General features: G+C 42.4%; 1 protein-coding gene across 4 annotated transcripts in view; it reads left to right on the top strand.

Annotated features, from left to right (window-relative positions):
• The window catches only part of lrp2a (low density lipoprotein receptor-related protein 2a), a 53,602-nt gene that overhangs the window by 22,951 nt on the left and 13,803 nt on the right, over positions 1-16,848 (top strand). For 2 of the 4 annotated variants that reach the window (XM_042219219.1, XM_005918164.2), the window contains 29 exons: positions 157-368; positions 453-637; positions 737-965; positions 1,099-1,276; positions 1,416-1,544; positions 2,299-2,465; positions 2,674-2,817; positions 2,912-3,021; positions 3,490-3,667; positions 3,769-3,982; positions 4,073-4,312; positions 4,508-4,696; positions 5,886-6,818; positions 6,898-7,063; positions 7,142-7,300; positions 7,386-7,675; positions 7,770-7,970; positions 8,158-8,184; positions 8,289-8,324; positions 8,424-8,666; positions 8,751-8,876; positions 9,929-10,048; positions 10,633-10,764; positions 12,109-12,310; positions 12,390-12,685; positions 14,092-14,758; positions 15,835-16,005; positions 16,090-16,313; positions 16,419-16,596. In XM_042219219.1, the coding sequence (XP_042075153.1) occupies positions 157-368; positions 453-637; positions 737-965; positions 1,099-1,276; positions 1,416-1,544; positions 2,299-2,465; positions 2,674-2,817; positions 2,912-3,021; positions 3,490-3,667; positions 3,769-3,982; positions 4,073-4,312; positions 4,508-4,696; positions 5,886-6,818; positions 6,898-7,063; positions 7,142-7,300; positions 7,386-7,675; positions 7,770-7,970; positions 8,158-8,184; positions 8,289-8,324; positions 8,424-8,666; positions 8,751-8,876; positions 9,929-10,048; positions 10,633-10,764; positions 12,109-12,310; positions 12,390-12,685; positions 14,092-14,758; positions 15,835-16,005; positions 16,090-16,313; positions 16,419-16,596 (6,346 nt within the window). The remainder of the gene's footprint in view (positions 1-156; positions 369-452; positions 638-736; positions 966-1,098; positions 1,277-1,415; positions 1,545-2,298; positions 2,466-2,673; positions 2,818-2,911; positions 3,022-3,489; positions 3,668-3,768; positions 3,983-4,072; positions 4,313-4,507; positions 4,697-5,885; positions 6,819-6,897; positions 7,064-7,141; positions 7,301-7,385; positions 7,676-7,769; positions 7,971-8,157; positions 8,185-8,288; positions 8,325-8,423; positions 8,667-8,750; positions 8,877-9,928; positions 10,049-10,632; positions 10,765-12,108; positions 12,311-12,389; positions 12,686-14,091; positions 14,759-15,834; positions 16,006-16,089; positions 16,314-16,418; positions 16,597-16,848) is intronic. The other 2 variants (XM_014332350.2, XM_005918166.3) reach the window with 1 other exon arrangement.

The following is a 16,848-nucleotide window of genomic DNA, read 5'->3' as shown; positions in this document are numbered from 1 at the left end:
AAAAGCTCCTTCCCAAAGGATTGTCATTTGAGTAGGGGCTATTTAACCGTCTTTTTGTATGGTTTTGGTCTGCACACAAAAGCTGATAAGTCCTCTTATTAGCACAAGAATGGAAACTGAAAAATAGATAACAGGGATTTTGATTCATGTTTATAGATTCTCGTCAGGCTTTCCTGTTGGTGGCAAGTCGGAATCAAATTGTGCAAGATGACATTACCACCCAACCCAACGTAGTCCGGTCACTTGTTCGAGATGGACGCAACATTGTCGCCCTAGATTTTGACTCAGTCACTGAGCGGGTTTACTGGTCTGATACGAGCCAGGACAGAATCTGGAGTGCTCACAAAAATGGCAGCGACAGAGTCGTGGTGAGTGTAGTTTGAAAACAGCTTTGAATGAAGTCAGATTTGACCGTCAAGCACATTAACTAAGAATGAGTCTCTAATGCACAGATATTCGACAGTGGAGTGACTGTGACAGAGAGCCTTGCAGTGGACTGGGTGGGGAGGAACTTGTACTGGACTGACTACGTCCTGGAGACAATTGAAGTGTCTAAACTGGACGGCACCCACCGAACTGTGTTAGTGAGTGAAAATGTAACCAACCCCCGAGGTCTAGTGCTGGACCCGAGAGACAGGTGAGAAGAATTTGGATCTGTGTGTTTTAATCTGTATTTTATGGTCACAGCTTCTCATCACCAAAGAAGTTGATATTAAGAGAGAGTTTTTTGTTTTAGTGCTCACCTGATGTTCTGGACCGACTGGGGGAGGAACCCCCGCATCGAGAGGGCCAGCATGGATGGAAAGCAAAGAACTGTTATCATAAGCAGCAAACTGTACTGGCCTAATGGTCTAACCATAGACTACCCAAACAATTTGTTGTACTTTGCCGATGCCTACTTGGATTTCATTGACTTCTGCGATTATAACGGCAACAACAGGAAGCAAGTCTTGGCCAGTGACCTGGTGAGTGTATGAGATAGCAGACTTTATGCTAGAGATACATCTATAATGATAACGTTTATGTTAATAATCAGTTTTCTTCTGAATAGCATGTGTGAGACACACTTTGTTTTCTTTTGCTACTCTCTATGAAAAGGTACTGCAACACCCCCACGCAATTACCATTTTTGAGGATTTTGTGTATTGGACCGACAGATACATCAACCGTGTGATGCGAGCTCATAAGTGGCATGGGGAGAACCAGACAGTGATGCTGTTCAACCTCCCTCAGCCCATGGGTCTAGTGGCAGTGCACCCAGCCAGGCAGCCAGCAGGTATGATGAATAGACTGAACCTGATCTAGTCTTTGCTTCATCTTTATCCGCTGATGCTGACCATTTTGTTGGCCACATGATGAGAGAACCTGACTTTTTGGATTCTGTCTGTGTGCATGTGTTGTTTGACAACTTGCAGGGGAAAATCACTGCTTGAGGAGCTCCTGCACTCATATCTGCCTCCTGTCTGCTGTGGGACCGAGGTATTACTCATGTGCCTGCCCCTCAGGCTGGATGCTGGCAGCGGACCAAATCACCTGCACCAGAGGTATGCGCCCTGCCACATGGAGGAAAACACTCATCACTCAGTTTGATGAAAAAGGAAGTCAGATCAGATGTAGCAGATATGTTGAAATACTCAGGTCTTCATCAGCTGTGGTTATTGCTACAGCAGAAAGGATGGCGCTTTCATGCTTTATCTGCAGCTATCTCAATGCTGGTAAGAGAGTAAATCTTTGAAAACACTAACCTGAACGATCCAGATACTTGTCAACAGTCTCCCATTTAGATTCTCCTGTAAACTGCTGTTCCAGTTATAAATATTAAGAATCATATGCGTGTCTTTCAAGGTCTTAAAAAGACAAGGGACCTTTAATTCAGTGTTCAAGGAGTCTTAGTTAGGTCACCAGCTTAACTCATCTCAGGTTTCAACCCATTCAAACCAAACAGGACACAGTCTCCCCCTGAGGCCAGCGATTATCCAAGAATGAAAATGCCCTACAAGCATTCATTGATTTTAATCTGTGATGACAAAGCAAATCAGATTGTGCAACCAGCTTTCACCAGTCAATCCTCTTTATAGATAAGGGTTTTTTTAGGGATGTCTAGGGATGTGTAATTTGCACCAGATATCATGCACTGAAAGCATCCTGGGGGCAAATCTTTTGAGCTCTGTCTTGGAATTTGTTTAATAATTTTAAAAGTATTCTTCTTCTTTTTTTGCTTTGGGTTTGCTGCCATACTGTAGAAAAAAACGTTTAATGTCTTTTTAATGTTTTTTGCTTTTTTTACTCCATCTTTAGTTGAGGATCCGTTCCTGGTCGTTGTGAGAGACAGCATCATCTATGGCATTTCCCTGAACCCGGATGACAAGAGTAATGATGCCATGGTTCCTGTCGCTGGGCTTCAAAATGGCTACGATGTCGATTTTGATGACAATGAACAGACCATCTACTGGGTGGAGCACCCAGTAAGTGACTGTGCAGAAATACTATACAGCTTTATAGTTCTTTATGCCTTTTCCCAAAAGTAAATAAGGAACTCAAGTGTTGTGTAGAGACATCCTGTGCATGTCATAAGGGTTCATTGTAAAAAAAAAAGAAAGCCAATAAACTTGCTAAGAAGACATAATACAGACTCATGCTGAGGTTAATATGTCTGTCTTTGTCCTCCTTCAGGGTGAGATCCACAGGGTGAAGTCAGATGGCACTAACAGGACAGAGTTTGCCCCTGCAGCCATTCTTGGCTCCCCGGTTGGGCTGGCCTTGGACTGGATAACAGAGAATCTGTACTACACCAATCCAGCTACACAGTCTATTGAGGTGAAACGAATAATGCCATGTTCAGTAAAAACAAAACTAGTGTTGCAATGCAGTTGTGCAGCACAATAATTGCACCTCTTTGTGTTTGGCAAAGGTCTTAAAGCTGAGAGGGGAGGTACAGTACCGGAAAACCCTAATCACAAATAACGGCTCTCCAACTGGCGCTGGTAGTCCTGTTGGCATTGCCGTGGACCCAGCACGTGGGTAAGCCCTATTTAACACAGTCCTGGCACAGATCGCTCAACCACACAGCTACTGAGCTCTAACAGCCTCCTCATTGCCATCTGCTCGGCCTCTAGAGAGATCTCAACTTGTGTTACTGAATACTACACTGCACTCTAAAACCCCAGCAGTGTGCAGTCAAGCACAAGATATTTCTAAGATTTTTTACTCCCGCATGAAGACACTATGTGCTCATTAAGTTTCTGCTCTATGACTTCATCGACATGAGTTCTCAAATGGAAGATAGTTCATTCAGCTTAGAAAGTGTGTTATTGCTGTAGATGCTGATATTGTTGCGCCTCATATTTAAACAGTATACATTTAGCGATAACAGTGTGCTTCTCTGTTTTGCTAGAACTTTTAAAAAATTTTAAACGTGATATGCATGTGTATTGCATCTGTGATTAAATTGCAAAGGCAGACGCTGACACTGTCTGTCATGTTCTTAAGCAAACTGTACTGGACAGACCAGGGAACTGAGAGTGGCATCCCTGCCAAGGTAGCATCTGCAGACATGGATGGCTTGAACCCCGTCACCCTGTTCACAAACAATCTTGATCACATTGAGTTCATTACTGTGGACATCCGAGAGAACAAGTTATACTGGGCTGTAACAAGCACTGGCGTGGTGGGTTTTTACTTAGCTCTCTCTAAGGTGCTTTAATCCTGATAATTATTTAAAATTTATTTAAAGCACTAATTTGTTTTGGTTTCCCTAAAATGCCGCAGATTGAACGTGGCGATCCCGACGGAAGCAACCGCATCACCATAGTGACAGGCCTGTCGCACCCCTGGGGTGTGGCTGTCTATCAGAACTACCTCTATTACACTGACCGCAACTTTGAGGTGATAGAGCGTGTGGACAAGTCCACTGGAGCCAACAAGGTCGTGATGCGAGACAACGTGTCTGGACTCAGAGTTCTGAAAGTTCATTTTCGAGAGAGTGAGTAGCACACAGATCTGCCTCAGTTCACTGCCTATATTATCTTTGCTGCTGCTCTTTAGTCTCACTGGATTCTGTTTACGCTCTCAGCCTCTGCAGGTACATCTAATGGTTGCACAAACAACGTGGGAGCGTGCGAACAGCTCTGTCTGCCTCGGCCACAGAGTCTGTTCACCTGTGCATGTGCCACAGGTTTTAAAGTTAATGCCGACAACAGGACCTGCTCTCCCTACCAGTCTTACGTCGTCATCTCTACTCTATCTGCTATAAAGGGCTTCAGTCTAGAAGGGTCAGACCACTCTGAGGCCATGGTGCCAGTAGCTGGAAGAGGTCAGAGATTGTAATACTGTTGCATACATAATTAACTATGCAGGTTATAATAAAATTAGTAATAACGTTTTTAAAATGTGGGTTAGTCTTTGTTGTAATCAACTAAATAAATTAGTGATCTGTTGTTGTTTGTTTGCATTCATTCCCTCTGAAGAGACAGTAATGACCTCTAATGACTGGGTTATCCTCTTACAGGCCGTAATGCTTTACACATTGATGTCCACATGGCTTCTGGTTTCATCTACTGGTGTGACTTCAGCAGCACTGTGGCGATACAGAACGGGGTCAGACGAATCAAGCCAGATGGCTCAGGATTACGTAGCATTGTGACATCTGGAATCGGACGCAACGGGATACGAGGCATTGCTGTCGACTGGGTGGCAGGTATGCCGTTCATTCATTTAAGCACATGTTTTGTTTACCACACAAGTAATGTGCAGATGGGTTTAGAGCAAACTAATCGGTGTTACAGGATGTATTCTGTACCTAGGCTTTAGCATCTTTAATTCCTATAGAGGTCATTTATTGTTTAGCATTAAGCAATACTCTGCAGCAGTGAGATTCATTTAACTTCTAGCACATCAAATCAAATCAAATCACATCACATCACTTTTATTGTCACATCACATGTGCAGGTACACTGGTACAGTACATGTGAGTGAAATTCTTGTGTGCGAGCTTCACAAGCAACAGAGAAAAAAAATACAATAACTGTAAAGCATTAAAAAAACAATAACATAAAACAAGCAAAATATAAGAATGGCTAAATCTGAGAGTAATAAATATATGTACAATACATTACAAATAGATCACAGTCCCTTCTTATGGAGTTGTAGTAGTTTGTAGACAGTCACACTGTCTGTTATTTTCCTCTCAGTTTCCATCACAGTGGACTTTAAATAAAACAGTGAAGACTTCACTGAAATGCAGACTTTCAGCTTTAATTCAAGGAGCTTTGCTGAATTTTTGCAATGACTGTTTAGGAATTGTGGCCATTTCTACCCACAGTCTTCTATTTTCAGAGGCTCAAAAATAATTTTGACAATTGACTGACAAGTAGCTTCACGGTCAAATGAGGCCCATTGCCTTGTTATTTCATGACAAATAAAGCAGACATAATATCTGAAGTTGATTCAGTTGATTCAGAGTGTTGAAGAGTGAATGCACTGGCCAACTCAGCAACACCAAAAGGCCTGAGAGACCACAGAAGACAACTAACATGCACAATATCACAGTTACTTCTGTGATAAAGAAAAACAACTTCACAACATCTTACCTAATCGAGAGCAGTCAAGGAGGTAGGTTAGTAATTGTAAATACACAGGATTTACAACAAGCTGCAAAATGCTGGTTACACTCAAGAAAATGAACGGCAGAAAACATGTGAAAGAGCCGAGACTAGAAAAAGACTATAAATGCTAGTCCAGTTACCATGTTGTACTGATAACACAATCATCCCAGTAACTTATACTGCTACACCAAGCATGACCGACCAGTTTCTTTCAAAACTATCTTAACATGACTGGAGTTGATACTATATTAAATGCACACTTTACTGGTTTTGTCTCTTAAGGGAATTTGTATTTCACCAATGCCTTCCTGACTGAGACGTATGTTGAGGTGCTCCACCTGAACACAACTTTCCGTAGGGTGCTGCTCAAGACCCAGGTGGACATGCCACGCCACATCATTGTAGACCCCAGAAACAGATACTTATTTTGGGCTGATTATGGTCAGAACCCAAAAATTGAGCGCGCGCTCTTGGATGGAACCAATCGCAAGGTTTTAGTATCTTCAGGGATCATCACTCCTCGAGGCCTCGCTCTGGACTTTCAAACTGGTTATGTTTACTGGGTCGATGACTCTCTGGATATGATTGCTCGAGTCAGCCCCCAAGGAGGAGAGACAGAAATAGTCAGGTATGGCAGCCGCTACCCAACTCCTTACGGGATTACAGTGTTTGAGAATAACATCCTGTGGGTGGACAGAAACCTGAAGAAGGTGTTCCAAGCAAGCAAAGTGCCAGGAAACACAGAGCAGCCAGCTGTCATTAGAGACAATATCAATATGCTGAGGGACATTACCATCTTTGACCAGCGAACCCAGCCCAGTAGTGCACAAGCGCTTAACTACAACCCCTGTCTGGAAGCCAATGGAGGCTGTGCCCACTTCTGCTTTGCTCTCCCAGGTTCTAATGCAGGCAGTCAGAATAAAAAATGCAGCTGTGCTTTTGGGAATCTTGGAGCAGATGGAGAAAGCTGTGTGGTGTCAAGGGACGATTACCTTATCTATACTACAGAGAGCACTGTCCGGAGTCTGCGACTCGATCCGGATGACCATGCGCTGCCCTTCCCTGTCGTCAATGTGCCTCGTACTTCCGTGGCACTGGATTTTGACATCGTGGACAGAAGGATTTACTTTACCCAGAGCTCCGGTGCAGGATCAAGCAAGATCAGCTACATCAGCCTGTCCTCTCCCATCTCGGCTCCTGTAGTGGTGGCTTCAGGTATGTTTTACACTCATGTTGGTAAGTTTAGTTGTGTTGATGCATTGCTCATGGCGTTGTGATCTCTGTGGTTTGACAGATCTTGGTGCTCCTGATGGCATTGCTTATGACTGGATAAACAGAAGAATTTACTACAGTGACTATGTCAACCAGAGCATTAGCTCTATGTCTGTTGATGGCTCCCAAAGAACTATAATTGCTCATGTGTCCAGGCCAAGGGCCATCATGTTAGATCCCTGCAGGGGGTAAGATTTACACAGCACTCTATCTTCGTTCGTAAGACTAAACGGCACATTTATAAATGAATCTTTCTCTTTCAACAGATACATGTATTGGACAGACTGGGGAACCCATGCAAAGATTGAGCGTGCCACCTTAGGTGGAAACTTCAGAATAGAGATCGTGAACAGTAGTCTTGTGTGGCCCAATGGCCTGACCCTGGACTATGAAGAAGAGAGGCTTTATTGGGCAGATGCCAGCTTGTAAGAGCTGAAAAAATCTTATTTTATCTTGTTGTCTTGTTAATCTGCAGCAACTGCCATTATAATCTGTTTGCTCTGCCATCAGACAGAAGATTGAGCGATCCTCTCTTACTGGTTCCAACCGTGAAGTTATTGTCAGCACAGCCATCTACCCTTTTGCTATGACCATGTTTGGCCAGTTCATCTACTGGACTGACTGGAACACCCGCAGCATCTACCGAGCCAACAAACACGATGGTTCTGACCAGAGGGTTATGATCCAGAACCTTCCATCTCGACCAATGGACATCCACGTTTTAGCTGGCAGAAAGCAGCAGCAGTGTGACAGTCCCTGCCAGCAGTTTAATGGAGGTTGCAGCCACATCTGTACTCCAGGTACAAGAAACCCCTTTGTCTCGAGCATGTTTTTCTTCTAGTGCCTTAATTGAGAAGGAATAACACAAACTGTTCTGCAATTTTGTCACGTTAGGACCTAATGGAGCTGAGTGTCGGTGTCCATCAGAGGGCCGCTGGTACCTCGCCGACAACAAACACTGTATCCCTGATAATGGGACTCGCTGCCAGCCAGGGCAGTTTGCCTGCATGAATGGCCGCTGTATTCGAGCCCAGTGGAAATGTGACAATGACGACGATTGTGGAGATGGAAGTGACGAGTTAGAAAGAGTCTGTGGTAGGTGTTCACGGTAATCCTAAATTTGTCACGAGTTTTATTGGGTTACCAACAATCTCACTCTCACAGCAGTCCTTATAGAGCCCTCCTGAGGTCCTTCTCCTCTCTGTTAAATGCAACTCTTAATCATTTAAAGTTACTAATTCTAACAAATGCTCTTTTTCTGCTTTAAAATTTTATTTCCAAGGACATAAAACAATCCTCAGCTACGCTGGTGTGTATTCCTGCATATTTATGATTATTTTTCCAATGACCGTCTTGAGCAATAACACAAATCAGTACTAACACATGAATCAATATACTTGTCTTTGCATGCAGTCCCACAGTTGCTGTCATCCTTTATTGCCTTGTCAGGTAAAATGAGCTTTTAATGGTCGAGTGTACAAGCCCCCATTTCCTTCAATCTCACTCTTCTGGCCAGAGCTTTGATCTCATCTCGATTCTGTTTGGCAGCCTTCCACACTTGTGAGCCTACGGTCTTTACTTGTGGCAATGGGCGATGCGTGCCCTACCACTACCGCTGCGACCATTATGATGACTGCAGGGACAATAGCGATGAAGTGGGCTGTCTGTTCAGACCTTGTGACCCAAACACAGAGTTTGCTTGTAACAACGGACGCTGTATTGCAAAGGACTATGTTTGCAATGGTATCAACAACTGCTACGACAATGGCACCTCTGATGAACGAAACTGCCGTGAGTATCCTTAGTGTGCCACATAGAGGAAAGTACTGGAAGTTGTTTTTGCATTAAATGTGCTTTCATTTGCGATCATCTCAGCGGAGAGAACCTGCCAGCCAGAGCAAACAAAATGTCAGTCTACCAACATTTGCATCCCACGCTCGTATCTGTGTGATGGAGACAACGACTGTGGGGATATGAGTGATGAGAGTCCTACACACTGTGGTAAGTTCAACAACAACATCAGGATCAAGTTGTTATTTTTTCCTGATGCAGTTGTTGATAACTGCATCAGGTAACTGTTGCTGTTGCTGTTGCTAAAAATCTCTGCCAAAGTAGGAGAAAAGACATGGGTTGTTATTAATAACATTTATTTAGTTTATGAAGAAAAATAAGTGAAAAAACATTTATTTATTCATTTATAATTACATTCCTTTGTTTCCCGTGGCACAACGAAGAAAAGAGCAAGCATAAGTAACCTAAAGAAATATAATTGTCAGCATGTGCCATCAGGCAAACTGTTATTTTAAACTTTGGTACCAGCCCACAGTTTCTGTAAAGATAAGTAAATGGACTTGGACTGGACAGGTGGAGCGTTACATTGTAGCTATAATTTGATGTATTGGAATTCTATGTTATGTATTCATTCATTCTGCTATTCTCCTGTGTTTTTATTACTAGTACATTTCCATCGGCATGTTTGTGGTGTTGGCAAAATGATATACTTAATCACATTAAGAAAAGGAAAAGAATGAATGAAATAAAAAATAGGAGAGGTAGATGTTGTTTATGTGCTAAAAATGGGTCATTTTAGTTCGATGCTGGGTGGTTGCTAGGCAACGTAATGATTTAATAACATCTGACATATTGTATTACATTATTACAACCCTAAAGAGGTAAAATGCTGTATGGTCTAGGAAGCGGATAGAGAATTCAGGTACTGCAATTAGATAATGAATATTATGTAGGTTTGCTGTTTGACACAAAATTGTACAAGTGGCATCATAATGTTACTTCAGACACTTATTGGTTTTTCAGATATTTAAGTTTTTTATTTGCAACCATTTTTCTGTAATACAATGTGAGAAAACAATTTAAAAAATATGAATAAGTAATTATTCTAGTAGGTTGTCACATAATGATTTGATCTTTACTTTTCAGCTCCCAGATTCTACAAATCAGCAAACTGTATATTAATCCTCAAAAAGATTTATTATGAGCCAGAATGATATTAGAAATAAAAAGAGATTTCATGACTTTCTGCATCCTCTCCGTAGCTCAATCCACATGTTCCCAGAGCGAGTTCCGTTGCTCGAGTGGCCGCTGCATCCCCGCCCACTGGTACTGTGATGGAGGGGCTGACTGCAGTGACGGCTCTGATGAACCCCTCTCCTGTAGTGAGTGTTGCAAAAAAAACTCTCTCACCACCAAAATGGGCCTTTTGGCTTTGTGTGTCTGCCCCCTTCCCCGTCATCAGCTGCTCTGTTATTGTGTGTTTATGCCTCTCCGCCAATCTGCATCTGTGTGCTGTGTGAGAGAGCTCCGTGAGTGATGTAGCGGGGACTGCAAGTCAGTGGTGTATTTCTTTGTTGATGATGTGGTCAGTCAGGCCTCCTATTGTGTGCTGCATTCCTGTGTGGTGACGCCCCTCAATGTCCTCTGACAAACAGCACCTCCCCCTCCTTTTGTCCACCAGGGGTTACAGAGCCTCACTTTGGCTTTTGTTTAGATAGCTCACCATGCATGGGAATGTGGAGTTGCCATGACTATTTTGAAAGCTTTGCCAGTGTTGTATTGTGCCTTCTTTATTAGTGGAAAAGCAGATGGGGGAAGTACCTGAGATAATTGGCAATTACAAAAATAAAAAAACAGGGAGTGAACATTTACATTGGATAGAAACGAGTTGGCATATGTTATAAAGTCGCCACACTGTGTTCATGTTGGTGTATTATATACATATGTGTGTGATTTGTGCCTGCAGCCACATTGATCCGAACCTGCAACACAGACCAGTTTCGCTGCGATGATGGCCGGTGCATTGCCTCGTCCTGGATCTGTGATGGGGACAATGATTGTGGTGACATGAGTGATGAAGATCAGAGACATAACTGTGGTATGTGTCCTTTAGTCCTATATCCTTTCCCCCTTTTTCATTCACTCTTTTTTCTATTTGTTCTTTTTGTGTTTGTAACCAGCATGGATACAAGTGCGGGTCCGTGCATGGGTCATTGAGGACAGTTGGTCATCTTTGCTATATCCAATAAGCTAATGAGAAATAATCGGATAGGGTCACCTGGAGGCAGATGATTCACTATGGCAGCCCCTAAAGGGAGCATCCAAAAGAACACGAAGAAGAAGACTGGCACTAGTAACTATGGCAGCTGTCCAGCAGTTAAAAAACAACTGGGTATCCATGAGTAAAATTATGAGATAATAACCTGAAATCTCGACTAAATTTTGCCACGATCACGAGTGTGAGCTTGCCCGAGTGCCTTGAGAGAATGTCCAACGTGGTACAAATTTGGAAAAATTGGTGGTTAGAGTTAAAATTTGCTTTTCAAAGGTCAAAGGTCACCACGATCTAAAAAAACCAAATCTTGGACATGACTTTATATTCACCCAACTACAGTATCACCAAAATCTTGGGACACACTCAGCCACTCGAGCAAAAGTTCACAGAAATGTTTAACAAGATAAAATGATTAAATAAGATTTAATATCCAAGAGGTTAAAGGTCAACTCTGGTGTGATGTAATGCTTTAAAACACACGCTGTTGAACATAACTTTACACAATAACTCAAAATGAAAATGGAAGGCTCGTCCCTACACCGTTGACTCAGTTAAAGAGCAAATCCTATTGACTGCAGAGGTATTAAGCCACGAGTTGGTAATTCTGCTTAATTATTTTACTACGTCTTCTCACTTCTTTACCGCCCCATCCCGCCTCGAAGACCATCCTCTTGTTCTCCACCACTTCTCGATTGCCCCCTCCTGCTTCCTGTTGTTATTCGGGATGCTGATTTAGGTACACACCACTGGGTGAGTGTTGTTTGTAGGGACAATGGAAGTGAGCTGCCAGCATCTAAGTGTCCTGTAGAAGGTCTCCAGTCCAAGGAGCTGACATTCCTAATTTCTCCTGCTTCACTCGCTACTTTGTGCATGTCTCCTTTCTTTGGCTTCCTGGCTCAAGGTGGATCAAGATTCTTATATTTCACCGACATGCGCTCCAAAAATAAGATGCCTGAAGCTAAAGACTTCAGCGCTGTAGGAGACTCACTTCAAACAATGTGAAGTGATCACATGAGACGGATAAAGAATTTGTGGTCATAGCCGCATGTTTTGAAATACAGTTTGGAATGTTTTTGGATTCACAAAATATGTAGGTTGACGCTGGGTCACCGCATTCAATATTTAACTTCTTGTAAAGCCCCTGCCTGTTTTGTTTGTCTTTTTCAGCCAATCGAACGTGTTCAAGTGCAGAGTTCACATGTGTGAACAACAGGCCACCTCAGAGGAAATGCATTCCCCGTGACTGGGTGTGTGATGGCGATGCGGACTGTGCGGATGCTTTAGATGAGCGTCAAAACTGCACGCGCAGGTCCTGCGGCATCAACGAGTTCACCTGTAATAATGGTCTCTGCATACGCAGCTCTTACAGGTTAGAAGGAACGCTGGGATATCATCTGTGATGAGTCTGACTGGAAATTTGAGTTCATTTTCTTTGCTCTTCAAATCAGGTGCGACCGTCGTAACGACTGTGGAGACAGCAGCGATGAGCAGGGCTGCACGTACCAACCTTGCCAGCAACATCAGTTCACCTGCCAGAATGGCCGCTGTGTGTCACGTGACTTTGTCTGCGACGGCGACAACGACTGCGGGGATGAGTCCGATGAGCTGGAGCACATGTGCCACACGCCAGCACCCACCTGCCCCCCGGGGGAGTTCAAATGTGAGAATGGTCACTGTATCTCCTTGAGCCAGGTGTGTGACAGGAGTGATGACTGCTCTGACAACAGCGACGAGAAAGGATGCGGTGAGTGAAAAGTATTTTGACAGCATTTCCTCGCTCTGATAAGATGTGAGCCTCACTGAGAAGAATGCTCAGCAACATCAGACTCAACTGAAGCTTTCCTACCTTTGTAAAACAATAGAGCCTCAGATAATTTAACATTACACGGAAATTGTTCACAGGTGCATACAAGCACCAAAATTGGTATGTAAACCCTTTTATGATTATCTTCTTTAATAAACCTCATTAGTCTTTCAAAAACACAAGACGGCAGCCATTTTCAATCTGGCTGTTGGGAAAGGCAAGAAAATATATTTATATAAACTAGACTTGCCTTTTTGAATTGTACTAGTGTGAAATCATACACATTCAGTCATAGAGAAGTCATACTATTTGTTCAGCCACACTTATAGACATTTTACACTCCTTGCTGGTTGCACAATTCTTACCTAGGCTTGGATTTAGAGAGGGCTGTTGACTATTCAGAAGGTTCGTGGTTCAGTCCTCACCTCTTGCATCTGTATGTTGAAGCATCCTTGGGGAAGAGTATCCCAAGTATCCCATGATGTATCTGTCCAGGTTTGCATGTGTGTGAGTGTTAAAAATGTGTACATTGAAAAGTGCTTTGAATAAAAAAAAAGCGTTGTATGAGTCCATATCATAGACTAAACTAAAGGAGAACACAGAGAACACTTACCAACCCAACCTTAAGTACTTGATAGTGTAGTTAGAGTAGTTACACGAGGTAGCCAATCTAGCAAACGGCTTAAAAGCACAGCAGTGTATCAGCCACCTGGTCTGAACCTGTCCAAAGACCTGCTTATCAGGTCAGTTGGTGATTCTAAAGGACCTGGTTGTGTGACACACAGTTATCTGACTCTTAATGTATGCCTGTTAATAATAATAATGATAATAATAATAAAAATTGAGGACAGGGTGTGCAAACATGAGCCGAGTGTAAATGAGATTTGACTTTGAGTTTGAATGACAGTCACTGGATGAAAGTTAAATGTTCAAGCATAGTTGTAAGTGTTATGGTGGCAAAAGGGTAATTGCGTCATTGCAGTTATTTTGTTTTGCTTGGAGTAAAGAAGATCTGAAGAAGTTCTAAATGTATCCAGTGGCTGAAGTTCTGGAGTAAAACAACTGTTTCTTAATATAGAAATGATGATTCTATATCTATAGGATTTTTCAAATGAATAGCTTCAGAGAGACAAATATGCAAATTCTTCCTCTTGTATCCACTTTTGCAAAATTGTTACACTTATCTGTAACAAACAAATACATCCAAGAATGTTAATTTAGCAAACTGATTATAGATCTAGCACTATAATATAGTAATTGGTAATTGTTTATTAATAGCAAGTTAAAAGGTTAAATGTTTTTTTTATTACTTTAATTTTTGGGCTCTTTTACTTCTCTAACTGTAGGTATCAATGAGTGCACAGACCCATCCGTTCACCACTGCGATCACAATTGCACAGACACACCTACTAGCTTTATATGCACCTGTCGTCCTGGCTACCGCCTCATGTCTGACGGCAAAACGTGCGACGATGTCGACGAGTGTACAGAGACCCCCAGCGTGTGCAGTCAACTGTGTGAAAACACAGTTGGTTCCCACATGTGCAAGTGTGCTCCAGGTTTCCTCCGAGAGCCGGATGGGCGCAGCTGCCGTCAGAACAGCAACATTTCACCGTACCTGATCTTCAGCAACCGCTACTACCTGAGGAACCTCTCAACAGATGGGGCGGCCTATTCTCTCATTCTGCAGGGTCTGACCAGTGTGGTGGCCACGGACTTTGATCGCGTCGACAAGCGTCTCTATTGGATTGATGTGAGCCGCAGAGTGATAGAAAGGATGTATAACAATGGCAGTAACAGAGAGGTGGTGGTTAATGGAGTTCTGCATGGGGAGGGCCTCGCAGTTGACTGGGTAGCCAGGAAACTGTACTGGGTGGACAGCTTCCTGGATTGTCTCAAAGTGTCTGAACTGGATGGCCGCTTTGTCAAGAAACTAGCCGAACACTGCGTGGATGCCAATAACACCTACTGCTTTGAAAACCCCAGAGGTGTTGTGTTGCATCCCAAATATGGGTGAGGAATCCAAATATAATAAATATGTTTGCTTATCAGATGGTCAGAAATAACCATCTGGTACAGATTTATGCTTATTGACGTGTCACACTCTAAAGGGTCATTCTGATTCAGGCCCAAACCCATGTTGGCAGATATCAGTAAACTTAACAAATTAAAGAAATTTATTAAATTTTTTCCCTCTTACTTTCCCTCATATGTCTCCATTAAGGCTCTTTTCACTATGCTTAGTATAGAAGCAGACAAAGTTCTGGTGTGTTTTTACAGATTTAAAAAAAATAAATAATTATAAGCAAAACTGAAGATCTTCTCTTTTCAAGCCCACTTAAAATTATAAAGACTTTGTTCCTTGCACCTTTGTTCACAAATGTGGACAACCTTTTGTTTTTGTGTAAAGCCAGAGGCAATTTATCAGAATTTATTGATTTTAAATATACTATCTGAAGACTCTACCTTTAGTTTTGATGTGTAACAAGGACCAGATTACTTATGTCCAAAGTTTTCACAGTGTAGATATTAGTGATCTGATTAGAAGCATTCAGTAAGCAAATAACTGTTATTGTGGTACCTGGAAAACATTAATTAATCCCCAAACTGTAGAATTTTTGAAATATTCTATTTGTATCTTAATATTATTGTTGCTTTTAATTATCATTTATTGTTTCATTGTTATCCTGCTGCCAAAACATGTAGCACAGCACTTAAATAACCATCAATTGCGGTTAAAACACTTACTCTCAATGCTAAGCGGGTATTTCCCTGACTTCCTGCAACCTGAGCTTTTGCTTGGGTTGTATTTTTAATTTCAGCTAGCTATTTGTGATTACTTGCACTTTATAAGTCTATAAATTCAGCTTCTGTTTTGAACAAGAAGTTCGTACCTGGTTATATAGTTGTTACATCCTTTGTTTTTTTGTTTTGCTTGTTTAAAATACAGCTTCACGTCGGGGTAGTGGGGTCATTTTACAGCACAACACAAAACAGTCTACATTTTTTGGCAAAGTGCAAAACATTATATACAAGGTATGTAGGGCCTCAAGAGGTTAAATAATGTATATGTCTTATCCCCCTGATAGATTTGTGTACTGGACAGACTGGGGAGACAAAGCCTTTATAGGTCGTGTTGGAATGGATGGAACCAACAAATCGGCCATCATCACCACAAAGATCGAGTGGCCCAACGGTATTACAATCGACTACACAAACGACAGGCTCTACTGGTCCGATGCTCACCTCAACTACATTGAGTAAGTGCACCTGAAAACAGGCAGATTCTTTTACCCTGCCGTAAGAGGAAGCCAGTAACTCTGTGAATGTATTTCTTCTGTCAGATACTCTGACTTGGATGGTCAGCACAGACACACGGTGTACGACGGAGACTTGCCTCACCCGTTTGCCCTGACTGTGTTTGAGGACACTGTATATTGGACTGACTGGAACACGCGCACGGTGGAGAAAGGCAACAAATACGACGGCTCCGGCCGTCAAGTACTTGTTAACACCACACACAGACCATTTGACATCCACGTGTACCATCCTTACAGGCAGCCTATTGGTGAGTGAATCCTGTTGCAGGTATTCACCAAGGACTAAACCGTACCTGGTCTCTGTTTTTCTAGAGACCAAAGTGTTTTAATGAGTGTTGCTCTTCCTCCAACAGTAAACAACCCCTGTGCGGTGAACAATGGAGGCTGTTCACACCTGTGCTTGATCCGTCACGGGGGGCGAGAACACACCTGTGAGTGCCCAGACCATTTCCTGACAATTCAAATAGGAGGTGTGACCCGATGCCTTCCCATGTGCACCAGCACCCAATACAGATGTGCTAACAATGAACGGTTTGTTAAAGCTTCTTTAATCTTTGGCATGTTTTCTGGTCTTTTTTTATTATTTGCTACATTTTTTAAATATAATTTTTGAATTGACTGTGATACATTATTGGAAATAGGGAGGACAAGATTATTTATAACCATGTTTTTTCCCCAAAAATGTCCCTGCTGCTTACAGCCTTCATATGACTTTATGCATTTTTATTCTTTTTTGGGGGATTCTCCCCAAAATTCTTCATCTTTCCAGTTTCTCATCCACCA

This window comes from Haplochromis burtoni, unplaced genomic scaffold (assembly GCF_018398535.1).
Source record: "Haplochromis burtoni strain Fernald_Lab_line unplaced genomic scaffold, NCSU_Asbu1 Contig_29, whole genome shotgun sequence".
In the NCBI taxonomy this organism is placed as follows: domain Eukaryota; kingdom Metazoa; phylum Chordata; class Actinopteri; order Cichliformes; family Cichlidae; genus Haplochromis; species Haplochromis burtoni.
This window is presented reverse-complemented; position numbering and strand designations above follow the sequence as displayed.